Source organism: Eurypyga helias, unplaced genomic scaffold (genome assembly GCF_000690775.1).
Source record: "Eurypyga helias isolate BGI_N326 unplaced genomic scaffold, ASM69077v1 scaffold15457, whole genome shotgun sequence".
Taxonomy (NCBI): domain Eukaryota; kingdom Metazoa; phylum Chordata; class Aves; order Eurypygiformes; family Eurypygidae; genus Eurypyga; species Eurypyga helias.
The window spans coordinates 16,380-39,446 of NW_010259980.1; the positions used below are offsets into that span (position 1 = coordinate 16,380).

General features: G+C 54.2%; 1 protein-coding gene across 1 annotated transcript in view; it reads right to left on the reverse strand.

The window, feature by feature from the left end:
- The window catches only part of SZT2 (seizure threshold 2 homolog (mouse)), a 58,542-nt gene that overhangs the window by 15,083 nt on the left and 20,392 nt on the right, over positions 1–23,067 (reverse strand). The window contains exons 15-53 of the mRNA XM_010154860.1: positions 22,840–23,064; positions 22,346–22,424; positions 21,883–21,980; positions 21,489–21,657; positions 20,888–21,002; positions 19,356–19,469; positions 18,775–18,975; positions 18,543–18,655; positions 17,907–18,048; positions 17,214–17,378; positions 16,231–16,435; positions 15,909–16,021; positions 15,203–15,461; positions 13,633–13,798; positions 13,461–13,553; positions 13,209–13,290; positions 12,792–13,073; positions 12,302–12,440; positions 11,918–12,034; positions 11,740–11,803; positions 11,188–11,373; positions 10,779–11,117; positions 10,452–10,641; positions 9,990–10,064; positions 9,638–9,776; positions 9,283–9,400; positions 8,917–9,046; positions 8,649–8,801; positions 8,432–8,534; positions 7,929–8,046; positions 7,678–7,789; positions 7,106–7,224; positions 6,550–6,714; positions 5,870–5,954; positions 2,421–2,609; positions 2,100–2,297; positions 1,603–1,772; positions 1,251–1,417; positions 726–823 (exon numbers count right to left, since the gene is read on the reverse strand). Of these exons, the coding sequence (XP_010153162.1) occupies positions 726–823; positions 1,251–1,417; positions 1,603–1,772; positions 2,100–2,297; positions 2,421–2,609; positions 5,870–5,954; positions 6,550–6,714; positions 7,106–7,224; positions 7,678–7,789; positions 7,929–8,046; positions 8,432–8,534; positions 8,649–8,801; positions 8,917–9,046; positions 9,283–9,400; positions 9,638–9,776; positions 9,990–10,064; positions 10,452–10,641; positions 10,779–11,117; positions 11,188–11,373; positions 11,740–11,803; positions 11,918–12,034; positions 12,302–12,440; positions 12,792–13,073; positions 13,209–13,290; positions 13,461–13,553; positions 13,633–13,798; positions 15,203–15,461; positions 15,909–16,021; positions 16,231–16,435; positions 17,214–17,378; positions 17,907–18,048; positions 18,543–18,655; positions 18,775–18,975; positions 19,356–19,469; positions 20,888–21,002; positions 21,489–21,657; positions 21,883–21,980; positions 22,346–22,424; positions 22,840–23,064 (5,795 nt within the window). The remainder of the gene's footprint in view (positions 1–725; positions 824–1,250; positions 1,418–1,602; positions 1,773–2,099; positions 2,298–2,420; positions 2,610–5,869; positions 5,955–6,549; positions 6,715–7,105; positions 7,225–7,677; positions 7,790–7,928; positions 8,047–8,431; positions 8,535–8,648; positions 8,802–8,916; positions 9,047–9,282; positions 9,401–9,637; positions 9,777–9,989; positions 10,065–10,451; positions 10,642–10,778; positions 11,118–11,187; positions 11,374–11,739; positions 11,804–11,917; positions 12,035–12,301; positions 12,441–12,791; positions 13,074–13,208; positions 13,291–13,460; positions 13,554–13,632; positions 13,799–15,202; positions 15,462–15,908; positions 16,022–16,230; positions 16,436–17,213; positions 17,379–17,906; positions 18,049–18,542; positions 18,656–18,774; positions 18,976–19,355; positions 19,470–20,887; positions 21,003–21,488; positions 21,658–21,882; positions 21,981–22,345; positions 22,425–22,839; positions 23,065–23,067) is intronic.

Consider the following 23,067-nt stretch of genomic DNA (forward strand, 5'->3'; position numbering starts at 1 on the left):
GCCTGGGCAGCAGAGAGGGCTAAGGGAGCCCCACTGCAAGCCTGCTGCCTAAAGCAGGCCAAGTTCCTGCTCTGCCAGGGACTAAGGCAGGCAGAGCTGGAGAATAAGGACTTTATATGGAGGAAGAGAAGACAAAGGCTGAAGGTTTCAGGCTCTGCCCTGAAGTGGGACCTGGACCAAACTATCTGCATGCCCTGAGCATGACACTTTATTCCCCCACTTATTCCTTGTTCCCTGGCTTACGTACAAACACTGAAGTAAGAGGTATCCAGAAAGCAGCAACAGGGCAGTCACAGACCCCAGTCCACCATATGAGGGGCATCCCTCCTTCTCTCCCTCCCTGCAAGAGGTCTTCCACGTAGCTTCATAGCCCCAAAGCATTTTGCATAGGCTCAGATCCTCCCTCCCTGCTACTTCTGGCAGTTCCTTCACTACTGGAAGCCCTGGACTTGCAGCATGGCAGACACAACCACAGGCTTAACAGGTGTGTTCAGGTGCAGAGGTATATGACCAGATTCCTGCCATGGTTTTGTAATGCTGATGCTGGGCCTGAGACCAATGGGACTCTGGTGAGGTCTGGGGAGAGACAGGGTTCCTAACGAGGTAGAGATCAGCAAGGGATGAAGGCAGATGGCTTGGTGTGATGTAAGGACTTTTCCTCAGAGCTCTGGGGAGAAAGGCCCATCCCCAGCCCACCTAGAGGAGCTGGGACCTGAGAGACATACCCAAATGGTTCATGAATGCCATCCACTGCTGGCAGGTTTGATTGAAGAGTGGGTGCATGGTACCTACATCCCCTTCTTCCAACTGGCAGGCTCGGCGTCTGGAAAGAGGAAAGGGAATCACAGTTATACCAGATCAAAGTCAACAGCAATGAAGGCATAAAGGTGCAATGGTTTCTCCCCACCCAATTTCAGAGGAGAGCCTGGGGAGCCCCTTTTTTCAGCTGCCACAGCTCTTGAGCTTGGTCTCTCAGGGTGAGCAGCCATAGGGATGTCAGGTGTTGTGCAGGGCTCTACAATGCAGGGAGAACAGCAGTGCTCGCAGCAGCACTCCAGAAACAAGGATTGAGGCTTTGTGTGTGGAAGGCAGCTCCCTAACTGGCTGTGTAAGGGAGAAACTGCAAGGAAAGGGGATGTGGTCCAGAGGGTTAAGATGCAGAGAGAGGCAGCAGGATGTCAGGCCGCAGAGCACTGTATGGGTGGTGGAGGAATGACACCCCGGCTGCCTGGCCTGCAGGCTATGCTTGCCTCTGTGCCTGTTCCAGTTCAGCTGTGGCTGTGGCCCGATCCTGGCTCAGATGCTGCTTGACATTCTCGGTCTTGTGCCGCCGCCTTGTGCGAGCCTCTTCTGGCCTCTCCAGCACAATGTCATCAGTAGTCTTGGGGCTGCCCAGCTCTGAGGACTCTGCCTTGCTCTAGGGAGAAGGGGGTAAGTTAATGCTGTGCACATGCACAGCCCAGCGAGCAGCCTCATCGCGAAGTCCCTGCTACCAGTCCAGCCTCTCGACCCCAGCCAGATCCCTCCTCTTCCTTCCTCTTGGCCTGATACACCATGAGGTCTCACAGGCCCTGCTCCCCACTGGTCCCTCAGCAACAGTACCAGCATGTCCCAGAAGCTGCGGCGTCCCAGCTTGCTCGTGGGTGTCACTGGCTCCCCAGAGCTGGACGAAGGGGCAGAGGTGAAGTGCAAGGGTGGAGGACAGCTCTTGCCAGCCCCACCAGTGGCCAGGGCCAGGCCCTTGGTCTCTGACATGGTCCTCCTTAGGCCTCCTGTGGAGACAGAGCAAATCAGACCCTCCAGAGCCTCTCGCTGCTAATGCATCCCACCCATGTACCCCACCGTGGCTGGCCAGAGCAGAGAGAGCCCTCAGCAACACCCAACAAAGTAGATTCAGTCTTGGGAAGCAGGCAGACCTTCAAATATCTCTTCCAACCCTAATTTCTATAGTGCTTATTCCCTGAGACATCACACTGCAGCTTGCAGAGGGGACAGTGGCTTCCTCCCTCCCAGATGCTCCAGCCCCAGTTCCTACAGGCCAGGCTGGAGGAGTGAGGCTGGCTGGGGGCTCAGGGTGGCCGTCCCGGCTGGCCACTCACCCGCAGAGCTCAGCTCCTCCAGGTCCGCAGCACCCAGGGGACAGGCAGTCTCCACGCAGAGCGGGGACGGCAGCACGAGGAACTCCATGACGGCGTCGCAGAGAGCATGGCGCAGGGCCCCGCGCAGCTTCTCCGACAGCTGCAGCAGGCTGATGTTGCCCTTCTCCCAGATATCCAGACGCACCAGCACGCGGGGCTCTGCAGGGGAAGGGTAGTCCTGCATGGCTCTGTATCCCCATGTTCACCAGCCCTCCCACAGGTGACCCAGGGGATGCGGAGGCAGCAGGGAATTGGCAGCTTGTGGCCTGTTTCACTCCCTACCAGAATCCAGGGTGCCAGTCTCCGGCTGGTGCCTGCTGACCGCAGTGAGGCTTTCAAAGTTGGCGTCCTGCAGCAGGCCCATGAGGGACAAGGAGGATGGCAGCTTCAGTGGGTCAGGCCTCTCCCCATGGGTCAGCGAGGTGGGGCTGCCATGCTCATCCACGAACGTCAGTGCAATGCATGCGATTCCTGAAGGGGAGAGCCCGAGACACCTCCCATCAGCCCAGCACTGGGTGCACCCCTACTAGCCCTGCCTACAGTCTGCCACCCCGCACCTGGGACCATCGTGTCATAACCTGGGTCACACAGGGACCATGGGAAGGGAATCAGCCAGGGGAGCAGAGGCCAGCTGTGCCCGTGGGGAGCCAGAGTAAGAAGCACGGTGTTTGGCACAAGGTGTCCCCATCACCCCAAGAATTTCTCTCCTGCAGCATCAGAGCATCTTTTGCCTTGCCCTGCAAGAACTTCCTGGGTTGTCCAGCCCCATATGCAAGACAGAAGTATCTCCATTTACCCCAGGAGGGCCTTTATGCAGAGACGTCTAGGATGGGGCTCACCAGCCCTATCCTCTTAAGGCACAGAGCCCAGATACTTTCCAGCAGCCCTCTCTAGGCCACGAAGGACCTTGAGTCATTGCAGAAGGCAGCTGTACACGTGACACCTTGTTGCAGATTACACTCGCAGCCCCCTCTGCACTCCGCAAGATTTCATCTTGAGATCTTCTCCACACACTCCGGACAGCAAGTCTGGGAGGACAAAGCAGGCTGACACGCAGCGTTAGCCTGAGTTGCTGCACAGTGAAATTCAGGCCCTGCCTGCAGCCTCCCTACGCCGAGCCCTACGCAGGAACAGCGGGACAGTTCAGAGACGCGGCACAGCAGCATGGTGCTTGCTGCACAGCCCACATGCTGTGTGCCCCTGGCCACACCGGACAAGCCCTGCTACAGAGCAGAGCAGAAACTGAGCTCACCTCTGTGGCCCAGTTCACTGGCCAGGGCAATGGGGAAGCAGCAGCAGGGACCCCATGCTAGAACCCTAGATGCTCCCACCCCATTTTCAAAGCCCCTTGACTGCCTAAGCCAGCACTCAGGTGACTGAATGGCAAAGCTGCCAAAGGATGATGTGCCCAGACACAAACCACCTCAGCCTCACAGCACTGCTGAGCCCATCCTCTGTTCAGCTCCATCCCAGCGAGGACAGGAGTGACACCAGACTCCGCTGCCACAGAGCAGCCAAACTGCACCCAACTGGATCCACAGCACTGCGTGGAGGGTGGGTGCTCTCCCTGTGCTGGAACCAACCCAGCCCCAGCAGACTGTGCCAAAGGCTAATCAGCAGCACAACCTCATCTCCATCATTCCTAACGAAGCTCAAGCTCTGCAGCAACCTCTCCTCCAAGACACGCCAGATGCAAGGGAGAGGGGTCTGTGTGGGTAGAGCTGCTCCCAAAGGAGGGAGGTGGGCATTCAAGTCAGAGGAAAGGGGGCTTGCGCTCACACTGAGGAAAGGAAACTCTACACTCTGAGCACCACTTCACTTGAAGAAAAGTACGAGAGCTGCCTTATCTCAGAGGTGCTCTGCAGCAGGCTCTGACATGTCTCTTCCCCAGACAGGCACAGGAATGACCCTTTATCCAGCAAACAACAGAGAAGTTTGTAATTTCCTAAATACCAAAGGTAGAGGGGACCAGGACTTCACTCAGAATAGCAAATCTTTCTCTCTTTAAACAGTAAAGGGCACAAACTCCTCACCTGTCTGGCTTGACAGTCAGCCCTGGGCCCACCAGAATGACAGCGGATGTTCATGCAGGTAATGGCAGGCTAAGGTACAGTTACTCCTCGCTTCTTCTCCTGGATAAACTCCCACACTGAGCCCCTTCAGCCTCCCCCTCTCTGGCAGGTTTCCCTATCATATCCATTCCTGTGGCTCCACTCTGCTTCAGTCCATCGCAGGTGAGGACATGAGAACAGCCAAGCACAGTGTCCCACATCCTCCTCATGCTGGGACACATGCTCTAGGGAGGGAGCACCCACGGCAGTGCTTTCCGTAGGCCAGGCCAGCAGCTGCAGGAGCAGACTCCTCATTTGCACGTGCTCCCTGAGACAGAGCTGGTTTGCCAAGCAAGTGCCAAGCACCCAGCACCCTGCAGCAACCCCTAAATCACAGGTAAGAAACTCGTGACCTGAGCTCTGGGGCTATGGGAAGGGGTAAGTTGGCAAGAGCTGCCAGGACCTTACTGCTCAGTGCACTGGAGTTTGGCTACATACGCATCCATCATCCCACGGAGAGGTGGGGTGCTAGGGAGAGGGCTCCAGGAGCTGTTACCTCCCATCTGTGAGGGAATCTCAGCCCCCTCAGGCTCACTGCAACACAAAGTCCAGGTCTAGTGGTGCCTGGCCACCCCAGGGAACCCCCCACCCCAGGACACAGCCACTGGGAGAGTGATGATGCTACACCCTGGAGCATGAAACCATGGCTGAAACATCATGACCCATCTTCTCAGGGAGGAGATACCTGTTTGAACCTGTGGGGAAAAAAGGGTGAAGGATTTTTGGAGTTCACTGCTTGCAAGCTAACAGGGCAGCACACAGACCCTCAGCAGCCGGGGACTGCAGAGCTGCCATCTCAGGGCAGCGGGTTCCGTTTGCTCATTCATCCAGCCAGCAAGAGGAGGCTCAGCTAAACGGGCACACATACACAAGCACACAGAGGAGTCAGAGCTGGAGCCACAACACGAGGAAAACAAGAACAGCAGGGACCAGGGGGGCCAGGGAGCTGCACGAGAAAGGGAACTGGAGTAATACTTGGAGCCACAGGTGCTACCTTGGAAGTGGGAGAGTGGAAAGAGGTGCTGCACAAGGTCCGACATGGTACCTATATAACAGAAGAACATTCAGATGGTGCACGAGGGACACAAGACACACAACGGCCAGGTGACAGACCCACACGTCCTGGACAAAACACGACATCACAGCCTGCTGCAGGATGAGCCCTATCCAACCCCTCCTCCAGCAGTACAGAGAAAAGTGCAAGGATATTTCCGTCACAGCCTGGACTCAGCTACACACAGCATTCAGCCACCTCTTTGTGGCAAGGCTGCAGCAACAATTGTCCCTGCTTCCTGCTCCAGCCCGACTGAGCCTCTGTGTCCCACACGTACTAAGGTCTCGCTGTGCCTTGCCCCCACAGCTACTGGAACCTAAAGCTGCTTCCTAGAGCAACAGGCCAAGCTTAGCGAGTTGGTCTATGGGAGGCCTTGGCTCACTCCACCACACATGCAAGGGCATGCAGTCCCCCAGGTGCACACCCTGCCCCCCCTCACAGACACTGGAGGAACATGCTGCCCCCACACTGGCCCTCCTCAGTCACTCAAGAGCTCTCCAACGTGGGAAACAGTTCTCCAACACACAGACCTATACTGTGTTTCCGAAATGAGCTGAGTACAGTACCTTTGCCACCAGTGCCTTGGCCGCCTGGCTTGTTGTACAGATAGAGATCCTGGTCAGGGATGCTCCCGCTGTGGTTGAAGTAGTGCTAAAGGAGAGCAGAGAAGAACGGCGACAGAGACTAAAGAACTTGCCTTAACTGGAAGCAGAGGCCTGTGTGCATGCAGAGCTCATCCCCAGACCTGCAGCAAGCAATCCAGACCTACTTAAAACACTTAGCAGCACAGCCTTGGCCTTGGTTGGGCAGGACCCTCCTACAGCTCTGTGCAGGGTTACGCGGCACTACGCATCTGGCCTCACCTTCTATCCTTGCTATGGCCATGCCGAGGGAGTGGGTAGCTGCTCCCAAACTTCTATTAACCCTGAAGTTTCAGTCCTTACATCTGAGGGAGCCATGCAAGGATCCAAGCTCATCTTTGCAAGGGACTCAAAGGCTGTGGGCATCAGCTCTGTGGCTGCTGCTTTTTGCTTGTATCAAAGCAAAGCCTGTCCCTGTTTATACCAGGCCAAACAGGAACTGCGCATAGTCCTGTGAAGCTCCTCCAGGCTTCAGGATTCAGTGTCAGTTTCTCTGACACTACACAGCAGGGCTGGGAACATAATGACTTAGCTGCCCCAGCACACACCCCCAGCAGCAGATAGAAGCTGGGCATTCTGCTGCCCCGGCTCGCAGCCCTTCTCACCTTGAAGTGGTGCTCCACGTTGCTGTCCGTGTACTTTGGGGTGTGCAGGAAGATGAGCAGGTTCTGGCGCAGGTAGTAGGCCACTGCATGCAGCCAAGGCAGCGCGGAGGGTGGCAGTGCAAACTGCAGGACTTCTGTGGGTGGCGTCCCAGGGGGCTGGATGAACTGCAGAGAGAAGGTTTTAAAACTCAGCAGAGACTAGCAGGATGCCTTGGGGATCTGACATTGATCAGAATTATGCCAGCTGGCTACGCAAAGGGAGAGTGTGAACCCAGGTCCATAGACTGCACCATGAGACAGATGTAGGCAGATGTTCCAGGGGTATTCACCGGGAAGCCCTGTCAAGCTGCAAACCCCAGCAGAGGGGATCTCCCACCTTCCCTGGCACCCACACAGTGTATACCTTGGTGAATACTAGCCTGGACAAGCACTGGAGCAGGGAATAGGATGCAGCAAACTGCCCTGGCCTTCCCTGCCCTGAGGCAGGAGAAACTGAGGCAGGTCAAAAAGCAGGAAAGTGCTCTGGGATGAGCTGAGCAGATATCCAGTGAGGTACCTCCACATCTGCTGGGGTCAGCTTGCAGTTCCGCACCAGCATCACAGTGATGATATCCAGGGTGGCCTCATCCAGGCGTCTGCGCAGCACCTTCACCAGCTCATCTGTGATCTCAGGCCCTGACACGTAAGCGGAGGTACAAGCAGCTTTTTCATCTCATCCAGTGACAATGACCACAGCCACCCCTCCCTGCCTGTTCAGGGTCTACCACCCTCACAGTCACTTCCCACTGGGAACGTGTCCTCCCCTCCATCAATTTCTTCAGGCATCTTTTTCTACCCATTCATGATCACAAAAGACCGTTGGTACAGCAGGCAAAGACAAATGCACTCCTGCTTAGGGAAAGGTGGCATAAGCCATCTGGTCTGCAGCAGGCTGAACTGTGGGTCACAGATGCTTTCCTTGCATTCTCATCTAGACAGAAGGGAGAGAGCTCTGGGCTAAGGAAAAGCAGCTTGCTCAGGAGGGAGATACCTCCTCTGCTCTTCAAGCCAAGGGGGCAGGGACTGGAGCTCTATCCCTCTGCTTTGCATCAGCACAATTCATCTGCTGCCAGGTGCTGTAACACTTACCTGCTGGGGCAACACCATGGACCATCAGCTGGATGTGCCTGTCTACCTGTCCCACAGGGCGGGCAGAGTCCACGCTCCGGCACGAGGCTGTATCCAGAGAGGAACGAGAACCCTGGAGAAGCAAAACCAGCCACACAGACACAGTTTCCATGTGAATGCTAGATAAAATCCAGGCTGCTGGAACTACTGAGTTCCCCCCACACCTGTAACCAAGAGCACCAACATTCACTCCCAGAGAGCAGCAGACTCACCATTAGATCCTCGGTGTAAATGGGCTCCTGGCTGCGTGTCAGTGCCAGTGAGCGAGATGCTGGACTAAGGACACTCTCCGCTTCCCACACCTTCCCACTGTAGGTGGTTTCAGTGAGTCTGAACACAGGAGAAAGACATGTCAACCCCCATTCCCAAGGATGATGGCATCACACCTTCACAGATGATCCACATCTTCCTTGCTCTCCCCTGTGCACTTTCTGGGGATTAGTCCTTACTATATGGACCCTGTGGAAAAATTGCTCTCTGGCTCATGCAAAAAAAAAAAAATCATCCATTTCCCTTTTATATAAAGGATTAGCTCAGGAAGAGCAGGAGGAGCCTGGCTTGATGTGACTGATACTCAGCAATCAGGTGTTTGCTGCCTGGGTCACAGCAGGGACCCTGAGGCTGGACAGACACCCTCTGCCCCAAGGAGCTCCCAGTCTGGTGTAATACACGTAGCAGGGCAGGGTCAGGCCAGTAAGCCATGCTGGCTTCTTACCGGAGGTAGAAAACAGATTTAGTGGCACGTTCCTGGTAGACAAACATATTCTTCCTGTTCACCACAGAGAAGGCGTTGAGTACCGAGCGAAGCGCCTGGATAGCTGTGGGCAACGCAAGATGTTAGCTAGCACACACACCCTCCTGCGGTGGGCCAATCCAGCCAGAAGCCAGACTCTTGACACGCACAACGAGGGGGAACCTGGGGCTGTACACACCTCGTGAGACGCCCATGTTGGGGCCCATCTTGAGTCGCGAATGCACATGGATGAGTGTGCTCCACACAACATCGCAAGCGAAGTGCCCTGGCATGAACTGCATGGTGGCAGCCAGGTAGTCCCGGGGCTGGTAGCTCTCCTCTACAGAGTAATCTACAAAGAACACAGGACACAACTGGGGCCATGGTGTGGAAGTCACCACCTTTTTAGTCACCTGTGGGCAGGCAGCACCACTGCCGCAGAGGCACAGCCAAGGGCATATTCATACCATCTGTGGGCATGACACGCTGCCTGTAGGAAGTGTAGGGTGTTTCACTCTTCCAGATGTCCTCCTCACTTTCTGCCACCAGTAATGAGTTGCATATGTGGCTGTCATGCAGGTCCTGCAGCAGCAAGCGCTGCGAAGGATGAAAAAAGATTGGTTCTCTTGCTTGCACAGCCCACAGAAGACAGCATAGAAACGGACCTCACAGAGTCCCTTTTCCTTTGCCACCCAACCTGAGACTCCACCAGCTGAAGTGGCTCCCCAGGCCCTCCTCTGAGCTGGGCCCAGACCAGACAATCTCCAGAGGTCCCTTATCTAAGCCACCTCATGACCTGCAGTTCTGCTCCTGCCCTCTAGCAGACTTGTTACCTGATTGACGACCCTGCAGATTTCACTGATCTTCTTCACCACCACTTGGTTGAGACTCTGGCACTCCCCTGGCTGCTCCTCTTCTGTCTCTGCTGATGCTGCCTTCTCCACACTCAGGCTGCTTTACAGGGAAGGGGAGAGAAGGGTCAGCAGAGCCTGAACAGTGCCTGTCCCTGTGTGCTGGGAACAGGAACACAGTGGGGAAGGGTGGCTGCTTTCTCCTTATGGAGCACCCTGTAAATCCTGCAGCTCCCCACCCACATGGGGCGGGACGGAGATCCTGTCTGGAGGTGAGGGGGTGGCAATAAGGTTCTGGTACAGAGAAGCCATGGCCAGACAGTGGGACCCTCCTTACCGTGTGTGGTAATAGACCTCCACTCGGTCCTGCTGGATTTTTATGATGAGCCAGAAATCTGGCATGAGGGGACACCTGGGTTCCTGGTCACTCATTAGCGCTTCCTCATACTCCGAGTCACTGCTTCCCCCATCGTAACCTGCAATGCATCCTCGCTTCAGTCCCAGGCTGCCTGGCAAGCCCGCCTCCTCCCCGGGCACAGCAGGCTCTGGGAAACCAAGAGCCATTCACAAGCCCTGTCCTCAGGGCTTAGAATCACCCCAGCCCAGGCAGAGTCCCCCCAGCCCCCACACTATCCTGTCACTGCCCACGTCTGCCTGCAGTGCCAGCCACCCCTGCCCCGGACACTCACCCAGGTGGTCAGAGTCCATGCTGCCCTGGCTCGACACGAGGCTCTGCACACGGCTGGGACGCTGCTTGCTGGAGCCTGCAAAGGGAAGAGGGGTTTGATCATGACAGCACTTGCTAAGCCCCTTCGCGTGACCCATCTGATACAGGACAAGCAGGCAGTGCTGGCCAAGGGGAGGCAGTGCTAGGGAATGGGGTTCTCACAGCCACTACTGGAGCCAACAGGAACTTCATGTCATTAGGGACACCAGTGTGGCAGCACAGCCTAGCACCCCACGTACTGTTAAGTATTGAATGGCCAGTGCCCTTGCAAGGAAGAGACCAACAGCACACCACCATCAATTCTGGTGTTTAGGGACTGGAACAGAAGTAGCAGTCATGTTTCATGTTCTACCGCCACAATGGAGCCATTCCCTTAGAAGTTCCTGAGGCTGAGGTACATCCTGCCCACGCCCACAGCTCCTACCTTCCCTGCCCTGTGTTACGGAGTCGGCCAGGCTTGCTGCAGACGGTGTCACCAACGGCGATTTCTCGCTGTTGCCCTTTTCAGAGGATGAGGATGGCAGTGACTGTATGGTTGTCTCTAGAGCTGTCTCCTCCAGGGAGTCATGGCCAGGTGCTCTGCTCTGCTCAAGGTTCAGCGCTTCTCCCGGGACCTGCACACAGATCAAGATTGCAAAAATGTCCAGAAAAACAAGCACCAAAAATGTCCCACCATACTCCTTCACCCTTCTACCTTCTGTTACCAGTGTCCCACACCTTCCCACCAACAGACCACCTCAGTGTCTCTCACCTCATCCTGTGCATGGCTGCCTCCACGTAAGGGGTTTCCTGTGTCCGGCACAACGCGTGTCTCGCTGTCTGGCCACCCCCACAGACCCTGGCCTTCTTCTGGGAGGACACAGCTTGCATGGTGCAGCTCCGAGCCCTCTGCCTCTGCTTCACTGCTCCCCTCCTGGCCTGCCTGGCCCAGTGTTGCCCTGGTGCCCCCTCCAGCTGGCTGCTGCAAGCAGAGTGTCCCTGAAGGGTTTGGGGCTGCTCGCCTGGAGTGCAGGCGGCTGATGGAGACATAGTGGTAGTCACTGCCTTCTGCGTTGAGCATGTAGCCTGGCAGAGCCATTCTTCTGAACTCCTGCAAGACAGGGAAGAATAAGCATCCCGCTAGCTAAGTGTATGATGCTGCCTCAGGGCTTTGTCTTTACCTCCTTGAACTTCTCCAGAGAGTGCTCAGGTCCAAAGACAAACTGGAGCAGCACCACCTCGCTGTGGCAGCTGGGCCGCCCCTTGGAGTTGTAGATGTGGGTGGCCACTCGGTGCAGGATGGAGGTGCTGATGACCTGCGAGTGGCGCAGCGCCGACACAATCTCATCATCCAGGAGCCAGCGAATCTGAGCAGAGTAAGCACACAGAGCAAGACCTAGGTAATCAGCATTTGCACAGCTGCCCCAATTCTGACCCAAGCTCTAACAGGATGAGGGCAGCCCCTCTCATCAACTACATCCCCTCATCTCCCTCTGAATGTACCTAAGAAAGGTCTTTGGAAGAGAGGCCTGTCTGTCCCACCCTGACTGCAGTAAGAATTTTGTCAGGGTAATCCCATACTTTTGGGGAGCACAAGGCCCATGGCCTCTGTGACACCAGTAAGGCCTGAAAGTTGATAGAGGAGCAAGCTAGGAAGTGTGGAACAGCAGTTGTGCGCTATGGCCACATCGCTCCAGCTGGAAGCAAGAAGCAGACAAGGCTGGCTGGCTTACCTCATTCATAGTGGCTTCAATAGCCTGCCTGTGCACTCCAGGGAGGTTGGAAAGTGCAGGGTGCCTAGGAGAGAGAAAAAGAAGAATCAACCAGTCACTCTCATTCATGCAGCCACCACAGTGCAGCTCCTAGGTCTGTGAGGGGCTTGCTACATGTGCTACATGTGCAGTGCCATACCTCTCATCTCCTGTGGATGGGAGCCGCTCCAAGTCATGCATGATATCCTCATCTGAGCGGAAAGAGGATGGCTGCCCTGGAGAGCGTGTGAAGGACACGCTGCTCTCCGAGGTGCATCTGCCACAGGAGAGAGAGCAGGGTGAGCGTCAGCTTTTGTTACAGAGAGGATAAACAGACTCAGGCTCCAGAGAGAGAAAAGGGATCTCTAGAGAAGATGAGCCCATCTTGGAAAAATCTTTCTTTTCTTGGAAAAAGTTTTCTTAGGGCTGTGGGAGGTTGTGAGAAAGAGAATCCCGAGTCTCAGCACATGGAGAGGAGTTGAAACTGGCTAACTGGGAAGGGCAGGCAGAGGGTGGGCGAGTGACTGGGCCTCTTTCCACCTACCGGTTGTGGAGAATGTCTGCATTCACAACTTCTATCTCCAGGGGCAATGTCAGCACAAAGATGTCCAGGGTCACACAGAGGTCTCCCAAATCAATGGTGTTCAAGCCCTGGCAGCTTTCCAGGCAGCCCAGAACTTCCCCTGAGGAGAGATCACAGATGAAGGGAATCAAGCAACAAACAGCTCTGCTTACACACATACACAGGCTGTTGGCAAGTACAGAGACTGCAAGAGGTGGCTGTCCCACACAGCCGGGCAGGCTCAAGAAAGCCACCATCCTCCATGAACCTTTCATCCATCCACAATCAATCCCACAGCAAGTGGGAGACCTCATAAAAAAGCCCTTGACTGATGCCGGGAGACCTCTGGGAGGGCTGGTCCAGAGGAACTACTTTTTAGGACAGAGCATGTTTGTTCCAGGGGCTCCCCACCCAGCAGCGACCTGACAGAAACCCTACTGCCCTTTAACCTCACAGCAAGGCTTGCTCTTACCTAGACAAGTCGGCAGGGACTGCACAGGCATGGAGCTGTGCTGGCTACGCAGCTTCACTGAGCAGGTGAGGTGTACAAAGAGTGGGGGCATCTCCTGCTCCAGGAACTCTTGTTCATTGAGCGAGTCCCCTCCCAGAACACTGAAGGAGTCATCATCTTGGTTCACCGTGTTGGATTCTGAGAGGGAATCTGTATCTGGGAAGTCATGCTCCAGCTTCTCACGGTACTCCACCTCCAGCTCCGGGTCACTCTCTGTGGCAATGCAGCACCCAGATACAGTTCCTGTTGACACAGTTTCCCTGTTAGCAAACCAGGCCTGTGTCCCCAGACACCCCACCAGACACAGTCAAGCTCTGAAAAGCATCACCATAGTGAGACTAGGGACACTTTCTTCTCCAGGACAGAGCCAAATATTACCTTCTTCAGCTGCCAGTTCTGCCTCTGATCCCTCCATGTCCTCACTGCCTTTCCTGTCTGCCTGATCCCGAGATGCTTCTTCCTGAGATGGAGAGAGGAAGGGCAGATACTAGAAGCATGCCAGGCAGTGAAGCAGGCTGTTGATGGGCCCCCCTGGGGCTCAGTCTACCCCTGGGTCTGCCAGCTCCAAATCCAGCTCTGACACCAAGCAAAGTTACTTCCCTCCGCAAGGACTACATGCACCATCCCTACCTCTTTCTTGGCTGATGGCGGGCAATAGAAGAAATAATGAGGATTTGATGGCACTGGCTTGAAATGTAAACTTCCAATTTCCAGGAATTTTTCCTAAAAGAGAAGTGAAGCAGAAGCATACATTCCACTCTACCTTCCTGCAGGAGTCAAGGCGAGCTCCCACATTCCTCACCTGAATAATTTTATGCAAGTCCAGGTGTGCCTGGCAGGGTTGTCCAATTTCCAGCAGTGAGAGGGGAAACTCCGAACAGCAGCTGGTACCCATACTGCTCTTCAGCTCCTCTGTGGGGCTAGCAATGTTATGGGAGTCCTGCTCGCTGTAGTCCTCTATTTCCGCACTGACAGGATTGTGGACAGGTCAGACAGGCAAATTGAGAAATGGGAATAGATGCCTGTATCATCCACCCTGCAGGCATCCCACCTCACAGCTCCCCACACCTCATCCATGTAAACATGATGTGACCTACACAGCCCCCACACGTACAGCCCCAGAAACCCTCCTGCCACCCACTGACCCAGATAAGCGCTCAGGCTGTCTGAAGCCAGGCCAGAGGCAGTTTAACCATGCTGATCCCGTGGCCAGGTACTCTACACCATGCTACACACCCTCCCTGGGAAACAGAGACACGCGGCTGAGTACAGGGGCAGGCGTGGAGCAGTCTGCATTACCAACGCCCAGTCCAGGAGAGTTCTCAAACACCACCATGCCAGCACCCCTGGCGTCCTGGCAGCACAGAGCAGAGCACAAGGCTCAGGCAATGCTCACTCAGCAGCTCTGTGAGAGAATCAGTTCCTACAACTCAGAAAAAGCAATCTAGGGAGTGGGACGTCGTTTGGTCGCAGTATTCCCCAGGTATTCAAATTACTAATACAGATGGCAGATCAGGGTGCAATGTGTCACAAGTCTACGTCCTTCGGTAATGTTTATACAACCCACATTGGAATAGGTGATTCATAATATCTTGTACACAAAAAATACTTCCTACAGTTTTTTTCTGGGAAAGCACTTGAAGAAGTCATCTGACTTTGCAAACTCTGAGTATTCTTCAAAACCACAGCCTTATCTCTATGACTTACAGTATAAGAAGAAATAGGACTGTGCATTCCCAACAAATGCTAGTGAATTCACATGAAAGAACTGATGACAGTCAAGTGCAGTGGACAAAGAACCTAAAAAGGGTGTTTGTTCAACATACACTAAGGCACAGTAGAGTACTTTTTCAATTCTTTAAGTTTCCAGAGGCAATACAAATCTCAGAAACACCCTACAGAATAGCTGGACAGTTCTGCCTTGGTATTTCTCCTGTGAATTTTTTTCAGTTTTAATTAACTAAAGGTGACACTTTATTCATTAGGAAAAAAATAACAAAATGGTCATTTTTAGCAGAGTAAACAGCAAACTTGAATGAGTCAAGCAGCAGGAGACATGTAATTTCTCCAGAAACAAGACTGAGAGTCACCTGCAGACAAACTGCCCTCTGGCTCAGGCCAGATGGGACAGTAATGAGCTAAGACTACACGAGAAAGTGACAGGATTGATGCCACCAGAGATTATAAAAAAGAAAAGGTTTCTGATGGACACCACACCAGGTCGGTAACCCACTGGAAATATCTGTCCTTACACGTGGTGCTCTCAGACACTGCCCTACAACATTCCTCCTAGCAGGCAGCAGAAGGTGCTTGAACAAAGATCTGTCCTGCCCAATGTTAAGAACAGAAGCAAGATGGAGATGGGCCCCTACCTTGATTCAGAGACCAAGACACCTCGTTCCCTAGAGCTCTGCTCCTCTTCTTGCTCTACACTGCCCACTTGGAAGCTGGCTGTCTTGGAGTGCATACGGAAATGTTGGTGGCTCTCTCGGAAGGAGCGGACATGGCTGCACACCGTCAGCAGCAAGTTGGTGATATCAATTTCTTGGAGCAGCTCCTCACAGTAGTCCATGGCTGTAAGTAGGTCCTGGGAGCTGATGCTGTGTGACTGCTGGAGGCTCTTGAACAGCCCTATAGATCAAACACAGTGCTTGAGCATCCCACCACAAGGAAAGCCCGGGAGTCAGGCAATAGTCACATGCAGATTTTCACTGAGTCCCCACACAGACTTGAAGTCAGGGCAGGTGCTGAGAGACAAGACTCAGCCAGGATGCCTAATGGTACATGTTAGCCTGGGCTTGTGTCATGGCAGAGTGGCCTAGAGATCTGCCACCCTGAAGGGGAGAGGAAAAAGTCAAAGGTGCCCCCTTCCGCAGCACTGCACAGGTCCAGGAACAGCCTATGCAAGGCCCCCAGGGAATGAGCAGAGGCATCTTTAAATGCCTCCTGGTGGAAGATCAGGCCCAGAGCTTCCTCCCTTTGCTCAGTGTAAGAAAAATAAGACAATGCTTTCTTAAAAGAAGATGTAGGGTCCAGCCCCAGCCCTAACCCTGTCTCAGCTCCCATCACACCGCTCACCTTTCACATAGCACTGGTGGGAATGCTCCTGCAGCAGTGTGCAGTAACTCACCAACTCCTTATGCTTGTGGTCTAGCCAAGCAGCAGTAGGAGGACGCTCTAGAGACTGGGACCTGGAAAAGAGGAGCCGCAGCCTTCAACACCAACGAAGCACACTGCAGACCATAAACAGCTCTGGCGCCAGTAGAGCCTTGGGCATGCACAGGCTGGGGCTGCTGCAAGGCAGAGAGGTCAAGTCAAGAGAATAGGGCAGGGCTGGAGCCAGCCTCTTGTCAAGGAAGCTCCTGTTTCCTGTCTAGGAATCAGGTAGGGTTGGTACTACCTGAAAAAGATGTCCCGGGGAGGACGGTGTGCCCGTGGGCTGACAAGCTGCTCTCGTAACAGCTCCAAAGAGCAGCTGTAGATGTAAATGGGGCAGCGAAATCGGCGGCACTCGCCTAGCTCAGACTGCGAGTTCTGGCGACAGAAGGAGATGTGTACATCTCTCCGCGAAGGGCCACCCTGTTCTCCAGGGTCACGGCTCACTTCTGCAAAAGAAACAATCCTGAGATAAAGGCCTTCGATGGGCTCCTTGTTCCTGGCCCGAGAGGTCACAGCCCTCACAGCAGCACCCACAGGTAGGTATTGGTTTTACAAGCTTCTCACCACTCGAACCTCAGGGGCCATTCTCCTCACCCAACACCCAAACTCAGCCCAGTGCTTTGGCCACACTGATGCTCTTCTTGGGCAGCCATGGCTGTCCACCACCACCTTCTGCAGCAGCACAACCCTCCATTCTCACTGCAGGCCTGGCTGACTGCACCAGGGGATGTGCAATCAAATCCCATATACCTCAAGACCTGTGCCTTCTCCCTAAAGGCAGTGTGCTGCAGGTAGTGCCAGTCTGGATCATGACACGAGAGTCACTGACTTTCTGGTGCAGCTCAGCGCTGCCATTCGTGGCAGCTTCTATCTACCTGCAACCTCCTTGCCCACAGGGAGCCGTCCTTGGGCCACGGGTACTCAGCTCACATTACACTCCCTCACAAAGATCATGAAAGCTGGCTGAGGCTTCACTGTACCCCTTGTCCTGATGCTGCTGACTGCCAGGCAGGAGCTGACAGGCTGTAGCAGCCTATTATTAGTGGAAGGTGTCCACGCCCATGGCAGGGGTTTGGAATCTTTAAGGTCCTTTCCAACCCAAACCATTCTACGATTCTATTCCTCCCACCTCAACCGGCCCAACAGTGTGCTTGGGAATAGCAAGGATACTAATGCTTTCACTAATTAGGGCACTTCAGCAAGGTGCTGTCCTGAGGGCGGTACCGTGGGCTGGTGTTATGCTGAGGGTAGGTAATGGCACTGCAGCATCCCCTTCTTCAGCCTCAGCCCTGACTCGCTCTGCACAGACACGCCCCAGGGTATACTCTCCAGATCGACTCTCATCTTTTGGAGGTCTGTCCAAACCACAAGCCATCAGCTTCTGTACATCTGGAAGAAAACAAAATAAAATCATCCTTTGTCCATTGAGATCAGTTTACCCCCTCCATCTACATTCCCAAGAGGGCAGATGTCCCTGCTACCTCTTGGTGCATGGGAGTAGCTCCACAGACTACCAGCTGAGCTTAGCAGCCCTCACGAGCAGCTCAGTGGAAGCCAGACCAGTGCCAAAGCTCAGAAGCAGGGACTCTTTCACACCAGCCCATTAAGAGTCTCCTTACTCCATTCACTAACAACCCTGCTGGGAAAACAATCCAATGGTTGCAGCCATGCAAACATCTCAATGCCCCATCCACCGGTCTGAAAGCACTGTGTGAGCAGCACCGTGTCCAAGGAGAGATGAGCAAACATTCAGCACTTTGCACTACTCTGTTCCTGGCCATGTGGTGCAAAAAGACTGGCTTTAGACTCCTCTGTTCAACTTTCCATCCCATCAGAACTGATTCTGCTTGTGCTCTTTTCCTGAGGAAGTGCTTGGGACTGCTGCCTTCTCTTGCTCCCCACCACAGGCAGACTCACCTGAGAAGGCGGCTGGCAGGAAGGTCAGGAACACATGCTGCGGGTTGACTAGCTTGGCATAACATCGCCACTGCGGGGGCAAGGGCCCCGTCGTGTCACTCGGGGTCACGTCATCCTCAGGCAGCTCTGTGTTGCCGAGGCTCTGATGAAAAAGCAGAAGCTGGATAAGCCCATAGCACAGGCCTACCTTGAGGCAGGTAGCAACCACAAAGAGCAAGCTCCTCTGTAACTGCTGGTTGGCACTGCGCTGAAATCACCCCTGGCCACCCCCTGCACCATTCTCAGGGCAGCCTGGCTCCAGAAGACACAACGCACACAGTCAGGAGGTGCTTAGCCAGCTTTGCTGGAGCCAGTTCTGACCTCCAGGCAGTGATTGCCCATGATTTCTGAGTAATCTGTGGCACAGCATCAGAGCTGCCATAACAGGCTAGGCCCGTGGTGAGTGCCACTATCCACACGCCTACCAGATTCCTGCCTGACTTCAGCCACAGGCAACAGTTTAAACTGCTGCCAGGCGTGGGGAAAATACCAGCCTTTCAGTCTGTTCTCAACCCTTCTACTAACTCTCCTGCTCTTCAGCAGCTGCTGCCTTGTCTTCAGAGGGGGCTCAGGAGCAGGACAGCAGCGGAGCAGTACCTGCAGCGTACTTGTGGAGCCAGTCATATCCCTGGTGCCATTGCTGCCAACAAGATGATAGGATGCAGAAGCATCCTGCTGCTCCAGAGTCCCAGAGGCCTTCAGGGTTTCTTCTGAAATGAAGCACAAGAGAAACCAGTCTGAGAAACACCAGCTGAGGAAGAGACTTGAAAGCAAGGCTCCCGAAACAGCCCAGTTCCAGTGTCACTGTCACCATGCTCCTGACCCTTACCTCTGATTACAGGGAGTGTGAAGGGGGGTTGATGGCCGTTGCGATCCCGCTGCAGAACCTGCTCCATGAAAGCCACATGATCAGCATCTGCCATGGGAATTTCCCGGTCACTGAGGTCATGCTGCAGGCAGCCATGGAAGAGGTTTAGTAGCATTTCATTGGGCACAAACGAAGAGTCCTTGGTCACCTCCTCATTCTCTGCTCCAAAACAGAACCATGGCAGCTTCAGAGACAGCATCTCCACAGCCACCACCTGCCCAGGCCCCCAGGAGACAGCCCTTTACAAAGTGACGCTTCCGCACAGCCAGGATTTTCCCCCAGCAATTCTGCAAGGCTGACTTGGAGGGCGTTGAGGAAGCCCTGGAGTTCCAGCATCATTAGCTACCCTGCACTGACTCACCCTGCCACATGCCTGGGGCTAGAGACGAGAAACCACCACCACAGAGCAACAGTCTAGGTTTAATGTTTTCAAAAGCAACTCTTCCAAAACTATCATCCAAAGCAAAACAAGCACACAAAGCAGGGTGCCCTTAGCCACGGAGAGAAGGACAAGAGGAGGCAGATGGTGAAGAGGCACCTACCTTTTGTCAGCATTAGGAAGAACATTTCAACCTGCTGGCACCTGGGCAACAGCTTCATGAGGTTGAACTGAAATGGGATCTCATGCACTCGAAAACCAGCCCCCATGTCTGGATCTGCAACAAGAATTGGGAATGTAGCACGCCTGCGGGCACCACACAGCCCTGCCTCCCAGGCCACCTCCGCAGGCGTGGTGCCAGCCCCAAACACAGTGCAGGTAGCACAAGTGTACACGGCAACACTGTCCCAACTCACCTGCTTAGGAGGGCAGAAGGATGCAAAGAATGAACGTGGGCAAAGGGAAAAGTGTGCCAGAGGCTAAAGCAGGCTGCGAGTTACCTACAGAGAGGTCCCCTGGGCTTATTGCCACCTTCATACATGGAGGGATGGGGAGCCACCAAGAGGCCTTACACAGCTCAGGCCCAGAGGTGCCAAGGTACAAAAACTGAACATCAACGTCACATTGCTGCGGAGAGCAATGACCACGCTGAGAGCCAGAGGCACCCTGAATCACCAGCGTAGTCAAGGACATAGACCCCCTTGCTCTTGGGAGAGATCTCCCATCTGGCAGGCTCTGCACATCCCTGCAGCCGTTTCCTGTCCACTTCCTCAGGAAGGAGTCTCTGCCCTTCAGGCCTTGAGCTTTTCTGGACCTTTCCCTCCCCTCACAGGGCCAGTGATATCACCCAGTAGGGTTCGCTCAGTTCCTGCCCTCAGCCTTTGGGATGATCCTGGCTCCCTCAAACCCACCCAGTATGTGCTGTGTTACTCACTGCAAGGCAAGCAAACAAAAGATCTAGGATGGGGTGAACTAGGGACAAGAAAGCAAAAATAGTCAGGTTCTGAAACATTTTGCCTGGCAAGGGTGAGCCCTCCCCATACTCCTGGAGTTTTCAATGAACTGTGTTCATCATGTCAGATCAGATACACAAACATATCCTGAAGGAAGGGTACAGTTCAGACCTCCTAAGGTCCTCTTCCCTATCTTCATGGGCTAATGGAGCATTCACAGGGGGTCCAGAGATGATCAGAACCACCAGAAAGCAAGTGACCCACAAACTGCTCTGGAAACAGTGTCTTGTAACTGAGAAGGGAGGAGCTCTCCCTTCACATTATTTACAACTTCTGCACAACCACCTGCCCAGGCATACCCTGCCCATCACTGGTTGCACAGACAACCTCATCTTCCATCTGCTCCAGAAACTAGCCCCTCTCACAGAATTACAGAACGGCTGAAGTTGGAAAGGACCTTTGCAGGTCATCTGGTCCACCCCCCATTTAAGCAGGGTCACTTGGTCACATCTCCAGCGTGGGCAGAAAGCCTCAGGGCTTTTTTTGGCCTTCCCAGGGTGAAGGTGTTTCTCTGGCAGCTTAGCACAAGTGCAACAAAGTGACCCACAACCATCAAAGTCTAAAATGTCATTGTCAAAATACCTGTCGCACCTTCCAGAAACCTCTGACGGGCTCTGAGACATTCAGGGCCTAGCTGTCTCTTGCTGCATCAGACCTGCTAGGGTACATATGCTGGACTCACCCTCAGTAGCTTTGGTGTCTGAAGGAGGGCAGACCCACTCCTTGTTCTGACACAACTGGCTGATGTACTCGAAGGTCAGCATGGTGGCAATGCACGCAAGGTCCCGGGGATAGAGCTGCAACAAACAATCAAGGCTCAGCTGTATGCAGCAAAATTATTACCCCCAAATGTGGGAGAAAACAATCTAAAAGCAAGGAAGCACCCATAGTCCTGTTCCCTGACTTGCCCTTTTCTCACTCATTGCTCCCTCCTTCTCCACCAGCTCTTTAGCCTCTTTCTGCCTTGTTCAGGGAATGCAGTGGCAGTACCACCTGCAATCCCTGCTCTGGTCCAGCTTGTTCCCGTCTGATGGAATGGCTCTTGACAAAGTAATTTGTATTTTCCCACCTATCCCAGAGTGGCACTGCATCCACTGCCCTGCAATCCAGAAACCTTTCCTGTCCAGTAGCACAGTTCCTCTTTTAGAAATCTCAGGCTCTTTTGTTAACAGCATCCCCATCTCTTCTGGCCTCAACAATTCCTCTGCAGTCTTGTGGTGCACTTGCAATAAACCCTTCTCCCTCCACAGAAGAGCCCATGCCCCTGCCCTTCAGGGACTCACCGCTTTAGGTATTTTCTGGTAGGGCAAACCATGGAGGTGCTTCCAGTTCTCCGCAGTACTGTGGACATGGCCGCTCTGCGGCTCTACCCAGCACTCAGTGACCAGGTTCAGCTCTGTGTCCACCTCAATGGCCTCCACCTCCGTATCATTGTCGTCATCTGTGGAAAAGCTGGAGGAAAGACAGAAGGCAAGTCCTGCAAGGGGGCACAGAGCCAGCAGCCCACCACAGCTCCTCTGAGAGCTGGGTTTGGAGACAAAGCCCCGGCTAACTGGTGATCAATCCATGACAGGTCTGTACTAGAGAACTCTGTCCTTCCAACACTGCCTGCAAAGGGCAAGTCTGGAGCCAAGACTCCGCTGCCAGCCCTCCCTGGGGGCAGGGCAACAGCCTCACCTGTCCTTGGTGGAGGTGGAGTGGGGTGGGAAGAGGATGTATTGGACGACACAGGTGTGCTTTTCCCTGCCGCTGTTGCTCTCACTTGAGCCATCAATCTGAAGGGGACATACACTGCGTGAGCCTGAGCAGCAGCAACAGCCCACACCCACCCAGTGCCCTCCTACACAACACAGCCCCATCACCCAGCTCCACTAGCAGCGGTGGAGAGAGGGAGGCCGTCCCAGCCCTCAGAACTCCTCCAGCACAGCACGTTCCCTGCCAGCAAAGCAGCTCTACCCACAGATGAAGACAGGAAAATGCCCAATCCACAAGCTGCTTTACTTCAGGGGAGGAGGTAGGTCTCCCTGTACATGTCAAGGGCATGTGCTAAAAGCGGATGGGAAATCCCATCACAGGAAGGTGAATCCACTTCAGAAGAAGCAATGAAGGACTGTGTCTACACATCAGCACCCCAGATCACCTGTATAGGCAGCTCCAGCACCATGTTGATAATTCCATCCCCGCTGGATGCAAAGTGGAAACCCTCTGAGAGACGAACCCTGGCAACAGAGAGGCAGTCAGACAAGGAGGACTTCTCTACCCACACTGCAAGCCTCAAATACAAGAGTGACTGTACCCTTCACCCCATAAAACCCTCCTTCCCAAGACAGGGAGCTACACACAAAGAATGGGGAGCTGTGACACTTGGCACAGGACAGCCTGCGTTAAGATCGGCACGCTCCAGTCACAGCACTACCCTTTTGTATGTTCTCCTGGACTCTCCTCTTCCTCAGGTGCAGCTGCAGAACTGGGTAAAGCACTGGCCCAAGTAGATCTAGAAGCTGTGTACCAGACAAAAAACCTCTGCACAGCGGCTTCAACTGTTACCTATAATAAGGCCTCAGATCCACCCTGCTTTCTCTACATCCCCAGGACTAGCTGGAGAAAGCAACCCCATTCAGGCGTGCAACTTACTCTGTGAGTGTGGAAAGGAGCTGGGCTACAGCGGTGATGGGCACAGCCGGTGCCAGCCCCGACTGGACACTCCAGATCCAACGCTGATGATAGAAGTAGCGGGACAGTGAGGCCAGGGTGGAAGAGGCAGTACGATTGGCCACCATAGTGAGTGGGCCCGACACTGGGGGATGCTCCAGGTTGAGAATGAAGGGGGCTCGATAGTCAGAAGGCAGCTTCTCATACCTA